We start from the raw sequence: 20,376 nt of genomic DNA, 5'->3' as shown, positions 1-20,376 counted from the left end.
CTTATCTAGTACTTGGGCATGGAGCACTGAGTGGAAGAAATGGGGATCTGATAGATAAACAAATTAATTAGTAATCCAGCCAATAAACAATAACACATTGATCGTATCACAGAGAAGAGTGTAACTCTAGCTATGTAATACCATCATATAAGGAGATATCAGAAAACCTTTACTCAAGTAAGTATAGAGAATACTAATGTTTTCTGATGAAAAAAATAATAAACATTAGACCTTATTAAAGGACCATCAAGCTGGGCAGTGATGGCTCATGCCTTTAATCCTAGCACTCAAGGCATGTGGATCACCTAGTCTACAGAGGCACACAGACAAACCCTGTCTCGTGTGAGATGAATGTTTTTAATCCCAGTAACTGGCAGGCTAATTTCGTTGAGTTCAAGGCCAGTCTCGTCTACAAAGCAAGTTCCAGGACAACCAGGGTTGTTACACAGAGAAAGCCGGTCTTTAAAAACAAAACAAAAACACCCTGTTGGGGAGACATAGACAATGACTATTAAAGCATTACAAAAAAAAAAAATTAGAAAGAACGTAGACCGCAGGGAAGAAAACCAACAGGATCTCACCTTATCCCGACAGAGCGATTCAATGAGGGCATCAGCCTCTTCCATCCGCCCATACATCACTAAAGCAATGCCAACCGCTAGGCCACGCAGAATCTTCTCATGTTGAGTTTCTTGTGCATAGCCAACCATGTCCTCAATAGCCTGGGCATTTTTAGAACCCAACATAACCAAACCTAAGGCCAGGCCAGCTGCCTCCCCTGTAGTTAAAAGTAAAATAATGAGCAACAGCTATGTTTATAGTCAATATATCCAGTAGAACGTAGAACCTATTTGCATCAATTATCAAACAACCATTCCCCTTTTAATAGGAATCAAAATGTTTTTAAAGATTTGTCTTATGTGTGAGTGTTTTACCTACATGTATGTATGGAGAATCATGTCTGTGCCTGGTGCCTGTAGAAGCCAAGAGAGGACAGTGAATTCCCTAGGACTGGAGTTATGAGTAGTTGTAAGCCACCAGAGGTGCTGGGAACAAAACCCAGGTCTTCTGTAAGAGCAACTAGTGTTTTAAACTACTGAGCTATGTCCTCAGCCCTCACCAACCTTTAAAAAAATACTTTTTATTATTATTTACATGTACCTGTGTGTGTCTGTATATATGCACATGTCCAAGAAGGTTAGAGGGATGTTGGATACCCTGGAGCTGGTAATATAGGCAGTTTTGAACTGACTGGTGTGGGTGCTGGGAACTGAACTCAGATCCTCTGTAAGAACAATATGGGGTCTTAATTGCTGAGCCATCTCTCCCCAACAGCAATTTTAAAAAAGAGACAGAGTATGTGGAAGTACATCCATACATTTATAGCTACTTTTCTTTTAAATCTTAAGAGTATGCACCATCAAATCTTGTAATAAAAATCAAGAGACATTATGGCAACTTCGTTTTTAAAACATTATCATTATGGTGGTTTGGATTGGTACAGCCCCCATAGACTTATGTGTTTGAATGCATGGCCCATAGGGAGTGGCATTATTAGGAGGTGTGGCCTTATTGGAGGAAGTGTGTCATGGTGAGGGCAGGCTTTGAGCTCTTCTATGCTCAAGCTACATCCAGTGTGGCACCCAGTCTCCTTCTTCTGCCTGAGGATCAGTTGTAGAACTCTCAGCAACTTCTCCAGCACCATGCCTGGCTATTGCCATGTTTAAACTGTAAGCCAGCCCCAGTTAAATGTTTTTCTTTATAGGAATTGCTGTGGTCATGCTGGCTTTTCACAGCAATGAAACCCTAACTAACACGATCACCAAGCACCATAGAATATCCTCAGGACACAAGTAGCTCTCTTTAATAACTTCCTAAAGTTACTTTTGTCAGAGCAATTTGAATATGCCCTTTTAGAGAGGCTACGTTAAGAACAAGATAAACCTGCTAAATGCAACAATTATGCTCCCTCTTTAACAAGAGAAGCCCCGTGGACTTTAAGGACAACTCTAGCTAGCTTTCTCTATCCTCCCTACTATATGCACTATCAAATTCTGCCAACTGTAAAACTAAGAATTTTCTCATCTTGAGTTTTTTTAGTAGATTTTAAAAAGGTAAATAAAAAAAAATCACAAATCTATTAATCACAAATTTGTTGTTTGCAGTAACAAATGTTTACCTGTCACAGCATCATCTTGATAGAGGTTTGTTTTCAGCAAATCATATACATCCTGACGTGCAGTTCCCATTGCAGCTAAACCAAGGCCCAGGCTGCCTCCATGCCTAACAATCTAGAGCAAAAAACATTGGTTCCAATAATCCAGAACACAGTTCTTAAAACTCAAGTACACTCATGTACACATGTGCGCACGTATGCACCCTCCCACACCCCTACCTCGTCTCCACTGGTTTCAAACTCAGTATGTACCAGAGGTTGGTCTTAAACTGTTTGATCCTATCTCTACTTCCCAACTGTGCAAAAATATTTTGCCAGGAGATATTCAGAGGGTATCTTAGTAAGAAAGATCAGATAATCAGGATCAATTTTAGTTATGAAGTCTGCTGGTGAAAACAGTGATTTGAGAAGTATGTGAGAGAAAACAAAGTCAACAGAGTATACCTCCACAAATTCACATAAGACTAAATAGTACTAAGAGGAAAAGTACCAGTGAAAACTTAGGCCAGGCAGGTGAAATCTGCAGGTGTTTATAGGCTAAGGAGGAGGAGGCAGTGTGGATGGAGAAGTCAAAGACTGAAGAGGAGAAATCATCTAACTAACATGTCTGTGAAGTAGGAGAAATTGGGGTCAGAGCATAAAGCTGGTCTTCATCTGAAGAAGGAGGCTTTGGCAGTCCCATGTTGAATGTCGTTTCCTCTTATGATGACAATACTCCAGCACTGTTCTGGGACTATTCTTTCTGCTGACCTTGGTGGGACTGTCACTGAAGAAATGGCCACCTTGTTCTAACTCAAGTGTGGGCACTACTGAAGCCAAGGCAAAGGATGTTCCACCTCTAGAATTGTAATGTTTGCAACCAAGAGAAATCCAAGGACGAAATGTTTCAAGTTTGTTCATCCTGACAAAAGGTCCCTGAAGACATAAGCCCCATTAGCTCCTGTTTATATGCAATGCATCACCCAGAGTTGCCTAGCTTTTAGTAAAACACTGATTCTTCAACATCTTCATTAATTATAAAAGATGCTTCTATTACTAGTGTTTTGTTGTCTGCTTAGCATGTGTGTCCATAAACTGTCTGAGGAAATGAAGTAAAAATGTGTGCACATCCATGTGTGTGTCTATAAACTGTCTTAGGAAATGAAGTAAAGATGTGTGCACACCCCCGTGTGTGTTCATAAACTGTCTGAGGAAATGAAGTAAAAATGTGTGCACATCCATGTGTATGTCTATAAACTGTCTGAGGAAATGAGGTAAAGAAGTGTGCACACCCCCGTGTGTGTCTATAAACTGTCTGAGGAAATGAGGTAAAGAAGTGTGCACACCCCCGTGTGTGTCTATAAACTGTCTGAGGAAATGAGGTAAAGAAGTGTGCACACCCCCGTGTGTGTCTATAAACTGTCTGAGGAAATGAGGAAAAGATGTGGGCACACCCATGAAGAACTTGAGAGGAGGCTCTTAGCCAGGATAGAGCATCTTTTTGGCTCAATTTTTTTCACTGAAGTTTGAGGCCACAATGTTCCGGTTCATGTAACTATTACCCTGATAACTTTCTGAAATCTCACTTGAACCTGAAAGCTAAAGTCTAAATTCCCATTTCAGGGTCATTTAAAGTAACAGGGCTGCTTAATAAATGTTTTCGGAAGAATTACATAAATTTTTTTTTTTTACCAATGATCAAAATAAGCAGTAATTCTGATTTCTCATTGCATATGCTACTTTAGACACCCCGCGTTTCCTTTAAAATGATACAGTTAAACCGGGTGAGAAGTCAAGTTAATATGGCAATAATGCTCCAAGATATTTAAGTGAGACCACTGTATATGTCTCGCTTGCTTCACTTGATCTTAAAGGACTAAGAAGCACAAGTTTAACTTCCGGAGAAAGAAAATGAACTAACCTTTAAAAGAAAGAAATGAAGAAGAAAGGGTAAAAAGGCAAGTGCGATGACTCATTTCTGTAATTTCAGCACTCAGAAGGCTGAGGCAGGAGAATGTCTGAGTAGGAGGCAGTTTGGGCTAAATAGCAAGACCTTATCTCAAAACCAAAACCCAAACGGAAGCAGTATAGAAATAAACCCCAAGTTACTACAGAAAGTACTGTTTTTGTTATTCCTAAACACTGAAATACTGTGCAAATACATAATTTCCTTGGTCAGTGGTTCTCAACCTTGCTAATGCTGCAACCCATTAATACAGGTTCTCATGTTATGGTGACCCCCCAACTACAAAATTATTTTCATTGCTACTTCGTAAGTGTAATTTTGATGCTGTTATGAATCATAACATATATATCTGATACGCAGGATGTCTGATATACAACCTCAGTGAAAGGATTGTTTGACCCCTGAAGGGGTTGAGACCCACAGGTTGAGAACCACTGTCCTGAATTCTCAAATAATGGAAATTTTGTTTTTCAGCCTACTACTTACATCATTGCTGGCATTCTTGAGTTGATTAAGGAGATAGTCGATTATGTCACCACCATGATTGGCGTGAATGAGACCCAATGCATAGAGACCTCCACCTTCTTGATAGGCTGATCCTGGGGACGTGTCCTTGGGAAGGTATGTTGCCATTAACTGCAATGCTTCCTTCTCATGACCCTGTAAATTTGAGTCACAAAGAGGTAAGAGAAAGGTAGAGGAAACCAGTATGCGGCATCTCCACAGAATGCCCACTTGCTGACTGGTAGCAGAACATGCTCTCATCCAAACAACTCCATCACTCAAACATGATCTAGGTACAACCTGGTTAGAGAAAGTGTGACTAGTCTACTTTTGACTTTGTTTTACAATGTTTTCCCAAAATAACTTAAGACTATACAACATCTCAATTCAACAGTTAGAAATGGCTTAATCTGGGCTGGAGAGATGGCTCGGAGGTTAATAGCACTGACTGCTCTTCCAGAGGTCCTGAGTTCAATTCCCAGCAACAACATGGTGGTTCACAACTATCTATAATGTGATCTGATGCCTTCTTCTAGCCTGAAGGTGTACATGCAGGCAGAACACCGTATACATAATAATAAATAAATCTTAAAAACAAACAAACAACAACAACAAAAAACCCCACAAATGGCTTAGTCAGTTACAAAAGAAGAATTTCTACCTCTTACTAAAAAGAAACAGACACTTATTTTAATGCCTTCTTATTTCATCCTTCCCTGTCCGAGGACTGACTTGATAACATATACCTGTTGATGAATTATACTAAACTTATGCTTCTTATCCCCAGAAAAATGGCTTCTTCTCTGATGGCCAGTCACAATGAATAAATACATTACCTTATGTATTACACCCAAGCTGGCAGTTGCAGTAAATTTGGCCCAGTTAGTGGCTCTGGCCAACCATTCCAAGTTATCTCTGTAAGAAAAACAAGCAACTTGAACATCATTAATCCTAACTTTCCTCCTAAGTAGGCTGTTCCCTTTTCGGAGAAATAGTCTACCCCTTAGCCCAGGTTGGTTTTCAGCTAGTAAGCCTTCTGCCTCAGCCTCCCAAGCACTGGAATTACAGGCATGCATTAATATTCTCAAGGGTTTTTTATTGTTGTTTGCCCTTCCTTAGTTTTCTGAGATAAGATTCTCTGTGTAGCACTGGCTGTCCTGTAAATCAATCTATGGACCAGGCTGGCTTTGAATTCAGAGATCCTCCTGCCTCTGCCTCCCAAGTGCCCCTACCACGCAGCTCTGAAGATTCTTACAATGCATGATATATAATTCTACTTTGAACAAAAGGAAAATCATACATTTCGTTTTTTCCTTCAAGTTACCAAGGCAACTAATAAAAGTAATTTTTACTTTAAAATAAAGATAAAACAAACTATGTGTGTGTGTGTGTGTGTGTGTGTGTGTGTGTGTGTAATAAGCAAAACATACTTAAAATTCAAGACTAGCTGGAAATATGGTAAGAAATACTATCAATGCAGTCTTGGTTAAAAACATTAGAGGTGGGGGGCTGGAGAGATAGACAGTTCAGTGGTTAAGAGCAAGTACCCATTCTTAGAGAGAACCCAAGTTTAGTTCCCAGGACCCAAGCCAGTGGCTGACAACCACTTGTAACTTCAGCTCTAGAGGATCTGACACCCTCTTTTGGCTTCCAAATATAAACTATACATAACCTATCCCCAGACACACATATTAAAAATACACATATTTAAAAAATCTACCAAAGTGGAATTCTCCAAGCATATTTACCTAAGAAACTGGTCACTGGTAGTACCACAATGCATGAATGAGTTTGCTATTACAGTTGCTGTATGACATACGGAATTTCGTACTGCATCCTACAAAAACAAGTACAGACTTCTTTATCACTGGCAAAGTATTTATGCAGACACATGCTCACATACACTCAGAAGCCCTATTTTGCAGCAAAATCAGAAAACAATTGAAATGAGATTTAAAATATGAATCTTGAGACTCTTTTTGGTTTTTGGAGACAAGGTCTGAGATGTTTTTTATGTAAAGATGAAATAGCTAGGTTGTGAAACCAAGACAGTTTGTGGTAATAACTATCCGATTTTTGTTTTAGTTTCATGGGACAGGGTTTCATGTAGCCCACGCAGGCCTACACTTGCTTGAGCTCCTGACACCTCTGCCTACACCTCCAGTCTATGATTCTAGGTGTATCACAGCTCCTGGCTCAGTCACAGATCTCCTACTCCTCTCCTTCTGAACAGGCTTAACTGTTCAGACATTTCTATTTCCCTTCAGCATCTTGCCTACGGTTCCCATGGTGCTGGAGTAACTTAAGTAGCAATGCTACAACTCTCCTGGCCTGTACCTCATATGTATGCATCAACGTAGGAATGTGTTTATAGTGCGGGGGCTATAACCCAAGGCCGTTCACAGTCTAGGAAAGCTCTCTACTCGTGAACTACATTCTTAAGCCCTAACATATCTGTTTTGTCATCTGTACACATGTATTTAAGGTCTCAAAAGGCACTGTATACATGCTTAAATCAAACACTGTTTAGTCACTGAACAGTATATGGCTATAAGAAAAATAAATATCTCTGGGAAGGGATACTGAGTAAGAGATAAGAAAGATTTTTTTTAGTGCTATTTATCTTTTTACATGAAAACTTTTTATTCCCAAGAAAGAGAAGTTTAGAGTACTGCAAAGAGAGCAGTGGGCGCAGCAGTAATAGATGAGCTACTTTCCTTGAGAATACCATGTGGTATGTGTGAGTGAGTATCCAGGTGGGAGCACAGGCACCCCTCAGGGATCCCTCCTCAGGAGCTAGCCATCTTGCTTTTTGCGACAGGGTCTCTCAGTGGCCTAGAACTCAACAAACAGGCTCCCCTGGTTGGATAGCGAGCGCCACGGATTCACCTGACTCCCCACCACTGGTATTACAAACATGTATCATCACACCCACCATCTTTTCCTGGGGACTGAACTGTCTTTGTGTTTGCAAAACAAGGAAGCACTTTACCAACTGAGCTACTACTTTAGCCCTTTAGAAAATTTCTGAGCTAAATATGTAATCACATTGTTCAAAAATTGAAATTTGTCAGAGTCTGTGCCTAATGCTGATGATAGAGTAGGAGATGCAGTCATATAAACTCTATTAACATCTTGAATATGCTATCATGTTCAACTGTTAAGTGAATACATTAAAATTTAAAAAGAAATTAAAAATTAAAATTAATTTAATTTAAAATGTATTTAAAATAAAACAAAAAATTCCCCACACTTCTGAACAAGCTCAAAAACAGGGACTTAATCCTTGTTAGTGCTCTTCCCTCCAGTAAGTGAGTTTCCACCCATTCATCTTTTTCATGCTGGAGACTGATTCTAGGGACACATTCACACATGTTGAGTAGACGTTCTTGAACTGAGTTCAGCCACGCTCACTGTTATTTTTACAAAAACTTTAACATTTACTTGATTATAGGAAATAAAGCCTTCAACTAGACATAAAAGAATGCTCCATTATAGATTATTTTCTACCTTTGTGTTTTTCAGAATCATGAGGTCTGTGTTATTATTTCGTATTAGGAACTGCAGGTGTAATTCAATGGCCATTTCACCACTTAAAATTTTAATCATTTTCAGTGTCTGGTCCTTGGGCTCTGGACTCTATCAAAACAAAAAAGAATGAAAATATTAATATTAATGAACTTCACTAAACCAATTGTATTTCATCAGTCTCAAATCAATGAAGGCAGTCACACACACTCACATGCACACACACGAATATACAACACACATGGGCTGGAGAGATGGTTCAGCGGTTAAGAGCACCTCCTGCTCTTCCATAGGTCCTGAGTTCAATCCCCACCAACCACATGGTGACTCACAGCTATCTGTAATGTGATCTGATGCCCTCGTCTGGCCTACAGGTGTACATGTAGGCAGAGCACTGTATACATAATAATAAATAAATAAATCTTTTAAAAATATACAACATACACATACACAAATGCATTTTCATACACATATAATCTCCTTTTCTCATATTTTAATGACAGGATCTATAAATTTCAACTATCATTGTTTGAAGTGGGCATAGCATCCTCTGGAACTGGAGTTACAGACAGTTGTGAACCACAGTGTAGGTACTAGAATTGAACCTGGGTCTTCTGGATACATTTTTAAAACTACATCTAATAGAAAATTCATTTTTATAAAATGACTCTGGCATCACAAAAATAAAACCTTTAAAAACTCAAGTATATATCGTGTACTAAAACAATGTGCTAGTCATGGTGACACATACCTTTAATCTAATACTTGTCAGGCAGAATTTCAATCTGATTTATTATATTGAATTCCAGCCAATGCTATACAGTGACAGTCCCTTCCTGTCCCCCTGCTCCCACCATCACCCCCAAAAAACAAACAAGAAGAGGAGGAGGAGGAAGATGAAGAAGCGGCAGAGGAGGAAAGGATGAGGAAGAAGAGGAAGAGGAGGAGGAAGAAAGCATGAAAGAATACTTTGAACAGTAACTGAATGCACGCTCACCGCATCTGGTGTTTTTCCTGCTGGTGCACTGCCTGTCTTCTCCTCTGTTTCCATTGAGTCACTAAAATGAGGAAAGCCATCGATCAACACTTCAGTAAATCTCTTCTAAACAGAAGGTGCAGGCAATTTAGTTACAGTGCAGGTCTGAACTATGTCCAAATTATTCTACAAGAAAATATATTTACTTTGTGGGTATTATTCAATAAGAAATAAGACTCTAACATCTCTAAGCTGGAGGAAACAGTTATTAAATTTTCTCCAAATAAACTTTTAAAAATAAACAAAAAAAATCTAGATTGACAAAATTCTTAATGATAAATACAGCAAAAATAGGGGACAAAAAAAAACAAAACAAAACAAAAAAAAAAACAAAAAAAAACCCCAAAAACAAAAACCCACCCCAAAGTAGCCAGTTTGAGATGAACCACCAGTAGTTAAGAAAACAGTGTTAGGCGACCCATCTGGAATCCTCACAGCTTAAAACTGAAAGGCACAATACTGTAGAGAAAACACACACTATCATTTTGTTTGCTATCTCATAAATACAACACAAGAGAAAGAAAGTTTTAGGGAACACTGAAAATAGAAAAATAGCCTTAAATAATCCACCTTTGCAAAAGCTTAGAAAAGTTGCCGGGCGTGGTGGCATAAGCCTTTAATCCCAACACTCGAGAGGCAGAGGCAGGTGGATCACTGTGAGTTTGAGGCCAGCCTGGTCCACAAAGCAAGTCCAGGACAGCCAAGGCTACACAGAGAAACTCTGTCTCAAAAAACCAAACCAAACAACAACAAAAAACCAAACAAAACAAAACCCAAAAAAAGAAAGAAAAAAAGAAAAGTTTAAAAAAATTTAGGAAAGTTAATTTTAGTAATATAGAAAATTTATTTCAAATAACGGACACTATAAGCATGATGGCACATGCCTTTAATCTCAGCACTCAGGAGGCAGAGACAAGTAGAACTCTGTGAGTTTGAGGCCAGCCTCTTCTACACAATGAACAGTAGGCTAGCCAGGGTTACATAGTGAGACTTTTTCTTAAAGGAAAAAAGAAAGAAAAGGAAGAGGAGGAGAAAAAGAAAAGAAAACGATTTAAGATAAAAAAGAGAATCAAATGGAACTAAGGATATAGCTCATGTGGTAGTGTTTACACAGCATGCATAAAGCCCTGGGTTTGATCCCTAATACTGTGGCTAAGGCCAGTATCATCTCAGCACTCTGGCTAGCCTGGATACAGCTCTTGTCTCAAAACAAAACAAATTAGAATTAGAGAAAGCCAGAAATTAAAATACAACTAGTAGAAAATTACAAATGAGAAAAAAGCAAAAACAATCCTTGCGGAAAAGATTAACACACAATGACCATGACAACAAATAAACATAGAATACTTTTAAAAAGAATTCAAGCCGGGTGGTGGTTGAGAAAAATATTAGCAGGACATGTGGAAAAAAAAAACAAAAACAAACAATCCATGTAAGCCGGGCGGTGGTGGTGGTAGTCCCAGCACTTGAGAGGCAGAGGCAGGTGGGTCACTGTGAGTTTGAGGCCAGCCTGGCCTGCAAAGCGCGTCCAGGGCAGCCAAGCCTACACAGAGAAACCCTGTCTCAAAACAAAACCAAACAAAACAAAAACCAAAACCAAAAACAAAACAAACAACCCCCCCCAAAAAAAAGGGACGGAGAAGGGAGATGTAAAATGATCTCTATTGGTAAAGGTACGATTCTATAGAAGGATCTATTTTTAAATGTTTCTAGAGCTAAAAAGTAAATAAGTGAAAAAGAGTACCACATTCCTAGATTATGGGCAGAATATTGCCAGAGTTACAAGTTCAGTATTGTAAGATTTCAGTGAAGAGATTCCACACAATCCCAATCAGAATGCCCACAGGCTCACAGAAATGCAGCAGATCTACAAAGAAAACAACCCCCCAAACTGTGGCTCTGGGGGTTTGAAATGTATCTCAGTGGTAGAGTGTCTGTGTAGAATTTATAGGATCCCTAGCAATGAGATAAAACATCTTATATTATCTGATTTAAGTTTTAGGAATTAAAAAGGTTGTACTCGTACAAGGAAAGAAAATAGAGCAATAAAAAAGAAGAGGGGGAAAAAAAGACCTTCGAAGCTCCTACAGAACAGCCATTAAACTAAGTATTTGATGGCTCTTTCCTCCAAAACTTCCAATCATTTATAGTCCTCCCCAAAACAACACGGTGAGATACTTCACAGCAATACTATACTATCCTGGTATCTATCTATGGTAGTTTGCTTTCTATTACTGTGATAAGCACCATGACCAAAAGGAAAGGGCTTATTTGGCTTAAATGTCCCAATCTTGGTCCACCATGAGGGGAGTCAGGAAAGAAACTCATGGCTGAAATCTGGAGGTAGAATTAAAACAGAGGCTGTGGAGGAACACTGCTCACTGGCCTGTTTCTATGGTTTGCTCAGCCTGTTCTTTCATACAACCCAAGACTTGCACAGGGATAGCAATACTCACAATAGGCTGGGCCCCCCACGCCTGCTATTAGTCAAGCCTTGCCTATAGGCAATCTGATGGAGGAAATCTTCTCAGATGACTCTAGCTGTGCCAAGTTGGTCCAAACCCTAATCAGCACACTAGATAAGCCGTGCTTATCCTGTACTGCTGAGGGACTGACCCTCCCTAGTCAGTCAGTCCGTCTACTGGTCAATGTAGAGCCTACGGATATAAATGCAGAGCCTTGAAGGATACTTTCTAAACCTAGAACTTTGTTTGGAATATATGTGGGAGACAGTAACAATTGACAGGGAAGTAAGATCTTAATAGGCTTCAAAACAATGACTCTTAATGCTAAATAGACAGTTTGGAAGAAAAAATGCTGGAAAAGCAAAGACACAAACATTTTAAATAGCTGGTCTAAATGTATATGGGGAAGCTGTATATTATAAGAGCCTAAGATATTATTTATTTGATTTTACTAGACATGCAAAGCCCAAAACATTTCTTTCTAAATATTTAGCCCAGGTAAATATGAGACAAATATTTTGGCCTACCTACCCCACGTATTTTATTATAATTAAGGACCCACAAGTATCTGAACTGTGCCCCTGAGCACCCAATCCTTTCTATTTTTCTCTAGAAGGATCCTCTTTGCTTGTCCTTAGTTTGCCTGTCACAGTATAAAGTATATCACTAGCACTAGACCTCACACTCTGTGGAAGCTAATGGTCAAGCTTATCTACTGTTAGGATCCACTCTGTATTCTATCCAGTCCCGGATGAGTAAGGATGTACAGTTAGCTCTGATGCAGAAGAAGATACTTGTACCTGTCTTTCTCTGATGTGGGCACAGTACCCGTATTGGTAGATCCAGGCACAGAAGCAATGGGGGTACCAACAGTGCGAAGATTCTGGATTACAGATGACAAAAACTGCTGGCTAGCACTTTCATACAAATCAAAACAAATCTGATAGGCCATCAGCAGGTTGTCTTCCTTTACCAGCTTTTCTAAGATATCACTCACGGCCTGAGGATCATCTAAGAAAATTAAGCACTGAAATGGAGATAAAGAACAGGCACACAATAAATGAAAACGTCATATGCACAGTATCAGAGCACAACAAATAGTCTTCACTTCTCTTAATCACATCCATGGCTGTCCTGAAACTCTGAAATCCACCTGCCTCTGCTTCCCAAGTGCTGGGATTAAAGGTGTGCACCATCACTGCCTAGCCTTAACTCATATCCAGTATTCTTTAACCTGTATTTTCTCTATTGCCATAAAGTGTTAAGAATCAATCATTCAGGCTGGAGAGATGGATCAGAGGTTAAGAGCCTTGACTGCTCTTCTAGAGGTCCTGAGTTCAACTCCCAGCAACCACATGGTGGTTCACAACCATCTAAAACGTGATCTGATGTCCTCTTCTGGCCTGTAGGTGTATATGCAGGCAAAGCATTGTAAACATAATAATAAATAAATCTTAAAAAAAAAAAGTTAGGGGAAGAATCAATCATTCATTTAACACATACTGTACTATGCTGGAGTAGAACAAGAGTAATCAAAATTATCATTTCAAATCTCAGTTTAAATGTTGCTTCCTTATAAGTAGCAAGTTACTCAATTTCAAGAAAAAAACATGGTCAAAATTATTATAAATTAAGAACAGGAAATACTGGGAACAAAGTAAGTGACTAGTAAGTTATGCTTAAGTAAGGCAGAGTTAATGTACTGAATGACAACAGTAAGTCATTAAAGGGAGCCGAGCGTGGTGGCACACATTTAATCCCAGCCCTCTACGGAGGCAGAGGCAGGTGGATTCCTGTGAGTTTGAAGCCAGCCTGGTCTACAAAGTGAGTCCAGGACAACCAGGGATACACATTGAGAAATACTGTCTTGAAAAACCAAAAAACCAAAAAGGTTACTAAAAAGAGTAAAACAAAAGAATAAAACTGTCTATAAGGAAAGAAGCTGAATCAGAAGAAAAGGACAAAGAACTATTATATATGAGCATTAAAAAAAAAAAAAGTAACAGAACTCCAAAACCAGATAAAGTAAAGTAAAAAGAAATACAGTGTTAAACTGACTTTGGGTGACATAAAACAAACAAACAATCAACTTAAAATCTTGTGTTGAAGCTGGGCATGGTGATTTAAGCCTTTAATCCCAGCACTTGGGAGGCAGAGGCAGGCAGATCTCTATTCGTTCAAGGTCAGCCTGGTTTACAAAGCAGCCTAGGCTACATAGTGAAACTTTGTCTCAAAAATAAATAAATAAACACATAAATAAATAAAAATCCTGTGTTGATTTGGAGCAATTTCAATGTGGACATTTTTCACTGGTATTTTCTTTTTCTTTTTTAACCTGGTATTTTCTATCTCAAATTGCATTCTGAATCACTCTTTAAAGGATATGTGTGTGTGGGGGGGAGGGTGTATGTGTGTGCACATGAGTACATTACAATGAATATGTGATAAAATGCAATGCATAGAAGTATATACAGTGTATTAATTGCTTAAAAGTAAACCATGCATATTTCCAGTCAATGAAAGCTACACAGACAATGAGAAGAGTATAGTATATCTAAATTGCCAATAAATTGGGAAAAGCATCTACCATTATCTTTAGGGAAAGACCTACAAGAAGAGAAGGGGGCCTGGAGAGATGGCTCAGAGGTTAAGAGCACTGACTGCTCTTCCAGAGGGCCTGAGTTCAATTCCCAGCAACCACATGGTGGTTCACAACTATCTAAAACGTGATCGGATGCCCTCTTCAGGCCTACAGGTGTACATGAAGACAGAGCACTGTATTCATAATAATAAATAAATCTTTTTTAAAAAGAGAGAGAGAGATAGAAGGGAGAAATCAGGAATTATTTTATATATTTTCTATGCTACTTAAAAACTTTAAGTGGTATAGGAATTAAAAGGGATGAAATATAGCCAATGTTTAACTGTGTTTTAAGTAATGAGCCCATAGATTATATCAAACTGAATTAAAAAAATACATAAAGAAAAATACATTGTAGCAAAATAATTTTAAAGTGTGTGAAATTCTATTTATCAGTAAAAGGAATATAAACCATTATCTCAACCTCACAGGATGTATAAAGATCAACTGAAGCCATCTCAGAAAGTCAGCGTAACAAAGTGTAATGCATATGCTATAACATGGAGTAAGGAAATCAGAGTACATACCTGACAGACATTGATGAAATCAGGTTTCTCCAAGTTCATGTAGATTTTAACCAGGACTCTCAATACTTTGTTCCGAAACTGTTTATTTTGCATTAAAGACATGCAGAGTTTGAGGCTATAAGCTAGCATCCCTGGGACATCATTCTGAAAGACATAATTTAACAACATAGCATTATCTAGGTACTGAAGCATTATATATATTTAGAAACCAAGTAGTTTAATCTGCCCGTTTCCCCCTTTTAAATCAAGACATAGTTTCTCTGTGTAGCCCTGGCTGTCCTAGAACTCACTCTGTAGGCCCAGCTGCCCTCAATCCAGAGATCTGCTTCTGCCTCCCAAGTGCTGGGATTAAAGATATGTGCCAGCACTACCTGGCTATGGTTTAAAACTTAGCAAACCCTCAAAAAACAGAACAAAAAACCAGAAAAAAACCAAAATAAATAAAGCAGCTTAGAGGTCTGTTTTTATGATGCAAGGCAACACAGTCAGGAAAGTACTCTGCCCCTTTCCAGCCAGCAGCTTCTGCAGAGCATCTCACTATGTAGTCTATCCTCCTCTCTTCACATTCCAAATGCTGGGGTTAAAGGCATGCACCACCCAGGTGGCTCAGATGAATCTTAAAAATAATTACCTGTTTCTATTTTTTTTTTCTTAGACAGGGTTTCTTTGTGTATCCCTGGCTGTCCTGGACTCACTTTGTAGACCAGGCTGGCCTTGAACTCAGAGATTCACCTGCCATTGCCCCTCTAAGTGCTAGGATTACAGGTGTGCACTACCATGCCAAGCATATATTTCTGTATCTTTATGAAAAAAAAAAAAAAAAACTCAAGTGAAAAACCAAGCACCGTGGTACACATCATCCCACACCTTGGGTGATGACAGAAGAATAAAGAATTCAAATTTGAGGCCAGACTGGCCTGCGTATGACCCTATTTCCAAAAACAAAGCAAAATCAAACAAACACACAAAAAAGGAGTGAAAATAATTTAATGCTACTGAATGGTGAATCAGGATGTCACTAAGTGAACATAGTATACTTTTTAACAGTAATACTACTATTATAAAAATCTGCCTGTCCAAATGGTGTATTTTGCAATTATCGCCTCCTACCTTGGTGCTAGAGCCCTTTGATGTGCTACCCATATTCATTCGAAGGACAGAAAGTACAACGTGACAGAGCTATCTCCAGGTGTGAGTGACTTGAGCCTCTGTTTGATACTCGTTTTGTTAAATGGACGGTAATGTTTACACCATAGGTTAGTGGGGCTATCAGCCTTGGTCAGAGACCCTTCTTTGTGCAGTGGCAGTAGTCAATGCAGACTTATAACTGGCCAGAATAAATGACTGCTGAGTGTTCAGCTCTAAACAGGACACTTCTGTCAAGCATTCAGGGAACACTGAGGAATAGAGAGCATATAGAACATGAGAGCTGAAAGTTGGGAGAAGTGGGGGAACTGCTGGACAGGTATGACCACTGTAATCTTGAATTCATAGCAGCTTTGATCATCTGCATAAGATCTACACAGTCAAGCCAGTCAACATTCCAACACAGATGAGGGAAAGGCTCAGGGGATCTCTAGCCCTAGCTGGGGAGCTATCGGCAAGTGATGGATGCTGGGAAAGTCACTGTTCTTTGGGAGTGTGGCCACCAGTGGACTGCCATGCTCTGTGAGTGTAGAGATAAGCCTTTTGGAGGTCCACAGACTGATGAGAGAACCAGCAGTGGCTCCTAAGACTCCTGGAACAGTCCTGATCCACTGCACACAGTGTTGATCTACTAGGGACTCCTAGCACACTAGAGTAAATTCTCAAAACGGATCTGAGGCTGGGGGCGGGGGTGTGTGACTGCTTCCCATGTCTTTATGGAAGTCTCCTCAAGTGACCTTGCCCCTCCCACATTTCCTCATAGCTACACCAATCTGATTGATTGCTATTGGTTTTTGAGGCTAGCATGGGATGGTCTGTCTGACTGGCTCTTTAATCTTTTGAAGGCTTATACACTACACAATAAAGTTAGAGCTGCATCTCTGAATCTGGTCTCCTAAGTCTGATTCCGAGGATTCTGCGTGGGCTCTGTCACCATTCACTCCCTTCCCTAACCCCAGTTCCTGATCACCACAAGGCTCAATAGGAGGAGCCTACACTCATGCACACACAGGAGATACTAATGCTGGTGAGGTGACTCCGTAGGAAAAGACACATGCTCAATCTTCAAGATGCACATGGAGGAAGGAAAGAACAACTGCCACTGTTTTCTGATTTCTATGCATGCGCTATTACATATGTGTGCTCCCTCACAGACACGCAAATAAATGAAAGTACAAGGAAAGAAGAAAAGGAGATCACAAAATGAAAAAGGAACACTCTAGGGACATCTAGGAGTGTGAAGAGGAAGGTGGAAGTGGTTATGATCTAGATGCATTGCATATATGCGTGAGATTGTCAGAGAACCAATAAAAAGTGTTCTAAAAAATAGTACGGCTGGGCACAGTGGCACATGCCTTTAATCCCAGCACTTGGGGGGCAGAGACAGGTGGATCTTTGGGCTAGCATGGTCTACAGATCAAGTTCCAGGACAGCTATGGCTACACAGAAACCCTGTCTCGAAAGAAAATCCAAACCAAACAAAACAAGAGTTTGCCTGTGAACACTTGTTTTGTTGACTTCCCATCAATTCCAGCCTCTCAAGGGACATCACTGCTTACAGATTCCAGTATAGTGTTCTCGAAGACGTCTAGTCTCCTGGTCTCCAGCGCGATGCCCACTGCTTGCTTATACTTGTGATCATCCAGACATCGCTGGAACATTTTGTTCACGATGCCCTCCAATCTCTGGTCAATCGGCTTTTTTTCTCCTTCAGGCAAATCTGCATTTTCCACACACTGTTTGGTATAATGATCAATGCATTTTGCTGTGGAGAAAAATAAAACAACTAGTTATTTTGTGAACTGGTCTAAACTACCAGAAAAGGACAATGTCTACATTTATAATCATGAACACTACAAATAAGTACCAAGTAATAAGTATACCTTAAAATGCTAGAACTTATACTTCCAATTAAGTCATTTTTTACGATAGTTACAACAAAGGACTAGACATCAACACCAAAAAAGCTGACATTATTCCAAACATTAATAATTATTTTGACCAAAATTATATTAATCAACTTGATTAATTCTAAAAAGTTTGCTACAAATAGTTGCTGTTTCATTATTTAAAAAATACATACTTGTCGTTACACAGAATATTGTAAAAGGCCTGTAACAACTACTACCACAAAGAACTTATTATACTTCACATCTGAAACTAGGTCCTGGGGTAAAGAGCTGTAAGCAATCATGATTGTAGAATAATTATGCCACGGCCTCAATAAGCAACTCCAAAGAATACCAAATACTTTTCAAGCAATGGCATCAAATCAGAAAAAAAAAAAAAAAAAAAAAAAAAAGAAAGAAAGAAAAAAAGAAAGAAAGGACAAAAAAAAAATCTTAGAAATGATAGAAGCTAAGTCGTGCTGCATGTCTTTAATCCCAGCACTTGGGAGGCAGAGGCCAGCCTGGTCTACACAGTGAGTCCACAACAGCTAAGGATACACAGAGAAACCCTATTTCAAAAACAAACAAACAAACAAACAGAAATGATAGGAACCTATATTCCTCCAGGAGTACCTGAAAATTCATGCAGGAGCATATATGCTCAATTTGATTAGTGTGGGTGGGGAGGACAGAGACATACTGAAGGGTATCAATAGCACAGTGGATAAGAAACGCACATGCTGATTATACATTTTATAATGTCTTAAGCATCTAGACAAAACCAAAACAAGGCATTTCCTAAAGCTGCCTTATATGTCACCTACAGGGTAAAGGTATACACTAGTAATCCCTTCTATTCACTGGTTTGCCAGTCTCCTGCTCAAGGAGGAAAAAAGGTACTAGTTCAAGCTTCAGAAGCAGAAATAACTACAAAGAACTGTTAGCCCACTAGATGACCCATGTTAGGTGAGGCTCTGTGTGGGAACAGCAGTGGCCATACTGTATTTAGGGCTTATCTAGGCAGAGCCATCGAAGTTTAGGTCAGTTGATAAGAATAAAGCAGCAATCACAAAACAGACATCAAGCAATGTGGATGTAGAAAATGTTGATCAAAATAAAACTCTCTGAAGGAAAATACCGTATTTTCTCCTTTTAAAGGTCTAGACAAATAATGCAGCTACCCTCTTAATTAGCAATGCAAATATCTGCACCTACACTCCCGACATAACTCTCTAAAACCACAATCTTAATTCTGTCATAAAAATATGTCTGAAAAGCATGCAGTTCCTGAGTTCAACTTCCAGATGAGAATTTTTTACCCTGAGACAGGGTTTCTCTCTGTCACCCTGACTATCTGGACTGGCTTTGTAGACCAGGCTGGTCTCGAACTCACAGAACTCCCAAGAGTTGGGATTAAAGGCATGAGCCACCATGCCTGGCTTTCAAACAATTCTTAAAGCTACAAAATCTTTAACCAAACAAAACCATAAGTGGTTGTATGAACTTATAATGCTGGTTCAAACACAAGTAAGAATCCAAAGCCTTAGCTGTGAGTTACCCACTACTATACGCCTGCCCCTCCAAGGCCCGTTGTGAAAAGTGTGGTCCTTAGCTTGGACCTCTTGTAAAATGTAGACATAAAGGTAACAAGACCCTGGTCCCTTCTTCTGTTTTGCTCTATTATTTTTTGGACACGAGATGAACAGTTTTACTTTGTAATATGCTACCACAATGGTACTGCCTTAATGCAGGTACAAATAATCAGAAACTAAGAGCATTAAAACCATGAACTAAAAATCCTTTCTCAGCTAGGCAGTGATGGCACACACCTGTAATCCCAGCACTCCTCGGGAGGCAGAGGCAGGTGAATCTCTGAGTTCAATGCCAGCCTGGTCTACAAAGTGAGTCCAGGATAGTCAAGGCTACACAGAGAAACCCTGTCTCAAAAACAAACAAACAAACAAAATAACCCTTTCACTTTACAAGTCTGTTACAGTGATAGACTACCACACCAATGTTTCTAAAGTCAACAAATGAGTCAGACATGGTAACACATACTACATTCCCAGTACTTGAGAGGTGGAGGCAGGAGGATCAAAAGTTTGAGGATACCCTGGGCTACAGACTGAGTTCTAAAATGTACTGGGCTACATAGACAGAAAAACTCATCTCAGTAAACAAACAAAAAAGTGACAATAAGGGTTTTAGAGTGAGTCAATTTAGGTTTTAATTTCTTACCCTTTTATTTAATAGCCACATATCTTTTCATCTTAAAGCCCCTGTTTTCTCTCTTTCTCTTTTTTTTTTTTTTTAAGACAGGGTCTCTATATGTTAGCATTGGTTGTCCTGGACTCACTTTGTAGACCAGGCTGGCCTCAAACTCACAGCGATCCACCTGCCTCTGCCTCCCGAGTGCTGGGATTAATGGCGTGCGCCACTACACCCAGCCTAAAGCCCCTGTTTTCTCATTTGTGCAACAAAGCTAGCTGCTTACAGGTCAGTTATGGAACAAATCAAGA

General features: G+C 39.4%; 1 protein-coding gene across 1 annotated transcript in view; it reads right to left on the bottom strand.

Moving 5' to 3' along the window:
• Positions 1 to 20,376, bottom strand: part of PSMD1 (proteasome 26S subunit, non-ATPase 1) — a 78,887-nt gene that overhangs the window by 52,244 nt on the left and 6,267 nt on the right. The window contains exons 5-14 of the mRNA XM_084779160.1: positions 17,528 to 17,733; positions 14,823 to 14,966; positions 12,455 to 12,681; positions 9,151 to 9,211; positions 8,136 to 8,264; positions 6,374 to 6,462; positions 5,462 to 5,540; positions 4,608 to 4,781; positions 2,180 to 2,291; positions 582 to 778 (exon numbers count right to left, since the gene is read on the bottom strand). Coding sequence (XP_084635286.1) covers positions 582 to 778; positions 2,180 to 2,291; positions 4,608 to 4,781; positions 5,462 to 5,540; positions 6,374 to 6,462; positions 8,136 to 8,264; positions 9,151 to 9,211; positions 12,455 to 12,681; positions 14,823 to 14,966; positions 17,528 to 17,733 — 1,418 coding nt within the window. The remainder of the gene's footprint in view (positions 1 to 581; positions 779 to 2,179; positions 2,292 to 4,607; positions 4,782 to 5,461; positions 5,541 to 6,373; positions 6,463 to 8,135; positions 8,265 to 9,150; positions 9,212 to 12,454; positions 12,682 to 14,822; positions 14,967 to 17,527; positions 17,734 to 20,376) is intronic.

Source organism: Acomys minous, assembly GCF_964271855.1.
Source record: "Acomys minous genome assembly, chromosome: 4".
NCBI lineage: Eukaryota > Metazoa > Chordata > Mammalia > Rodentia > Muridae > Acomys > Acomys minous.
Note: the sequence above shows the minus strand (reverse complement) of the source record. Positions and strands in the feature narration are given on the sequence as shown.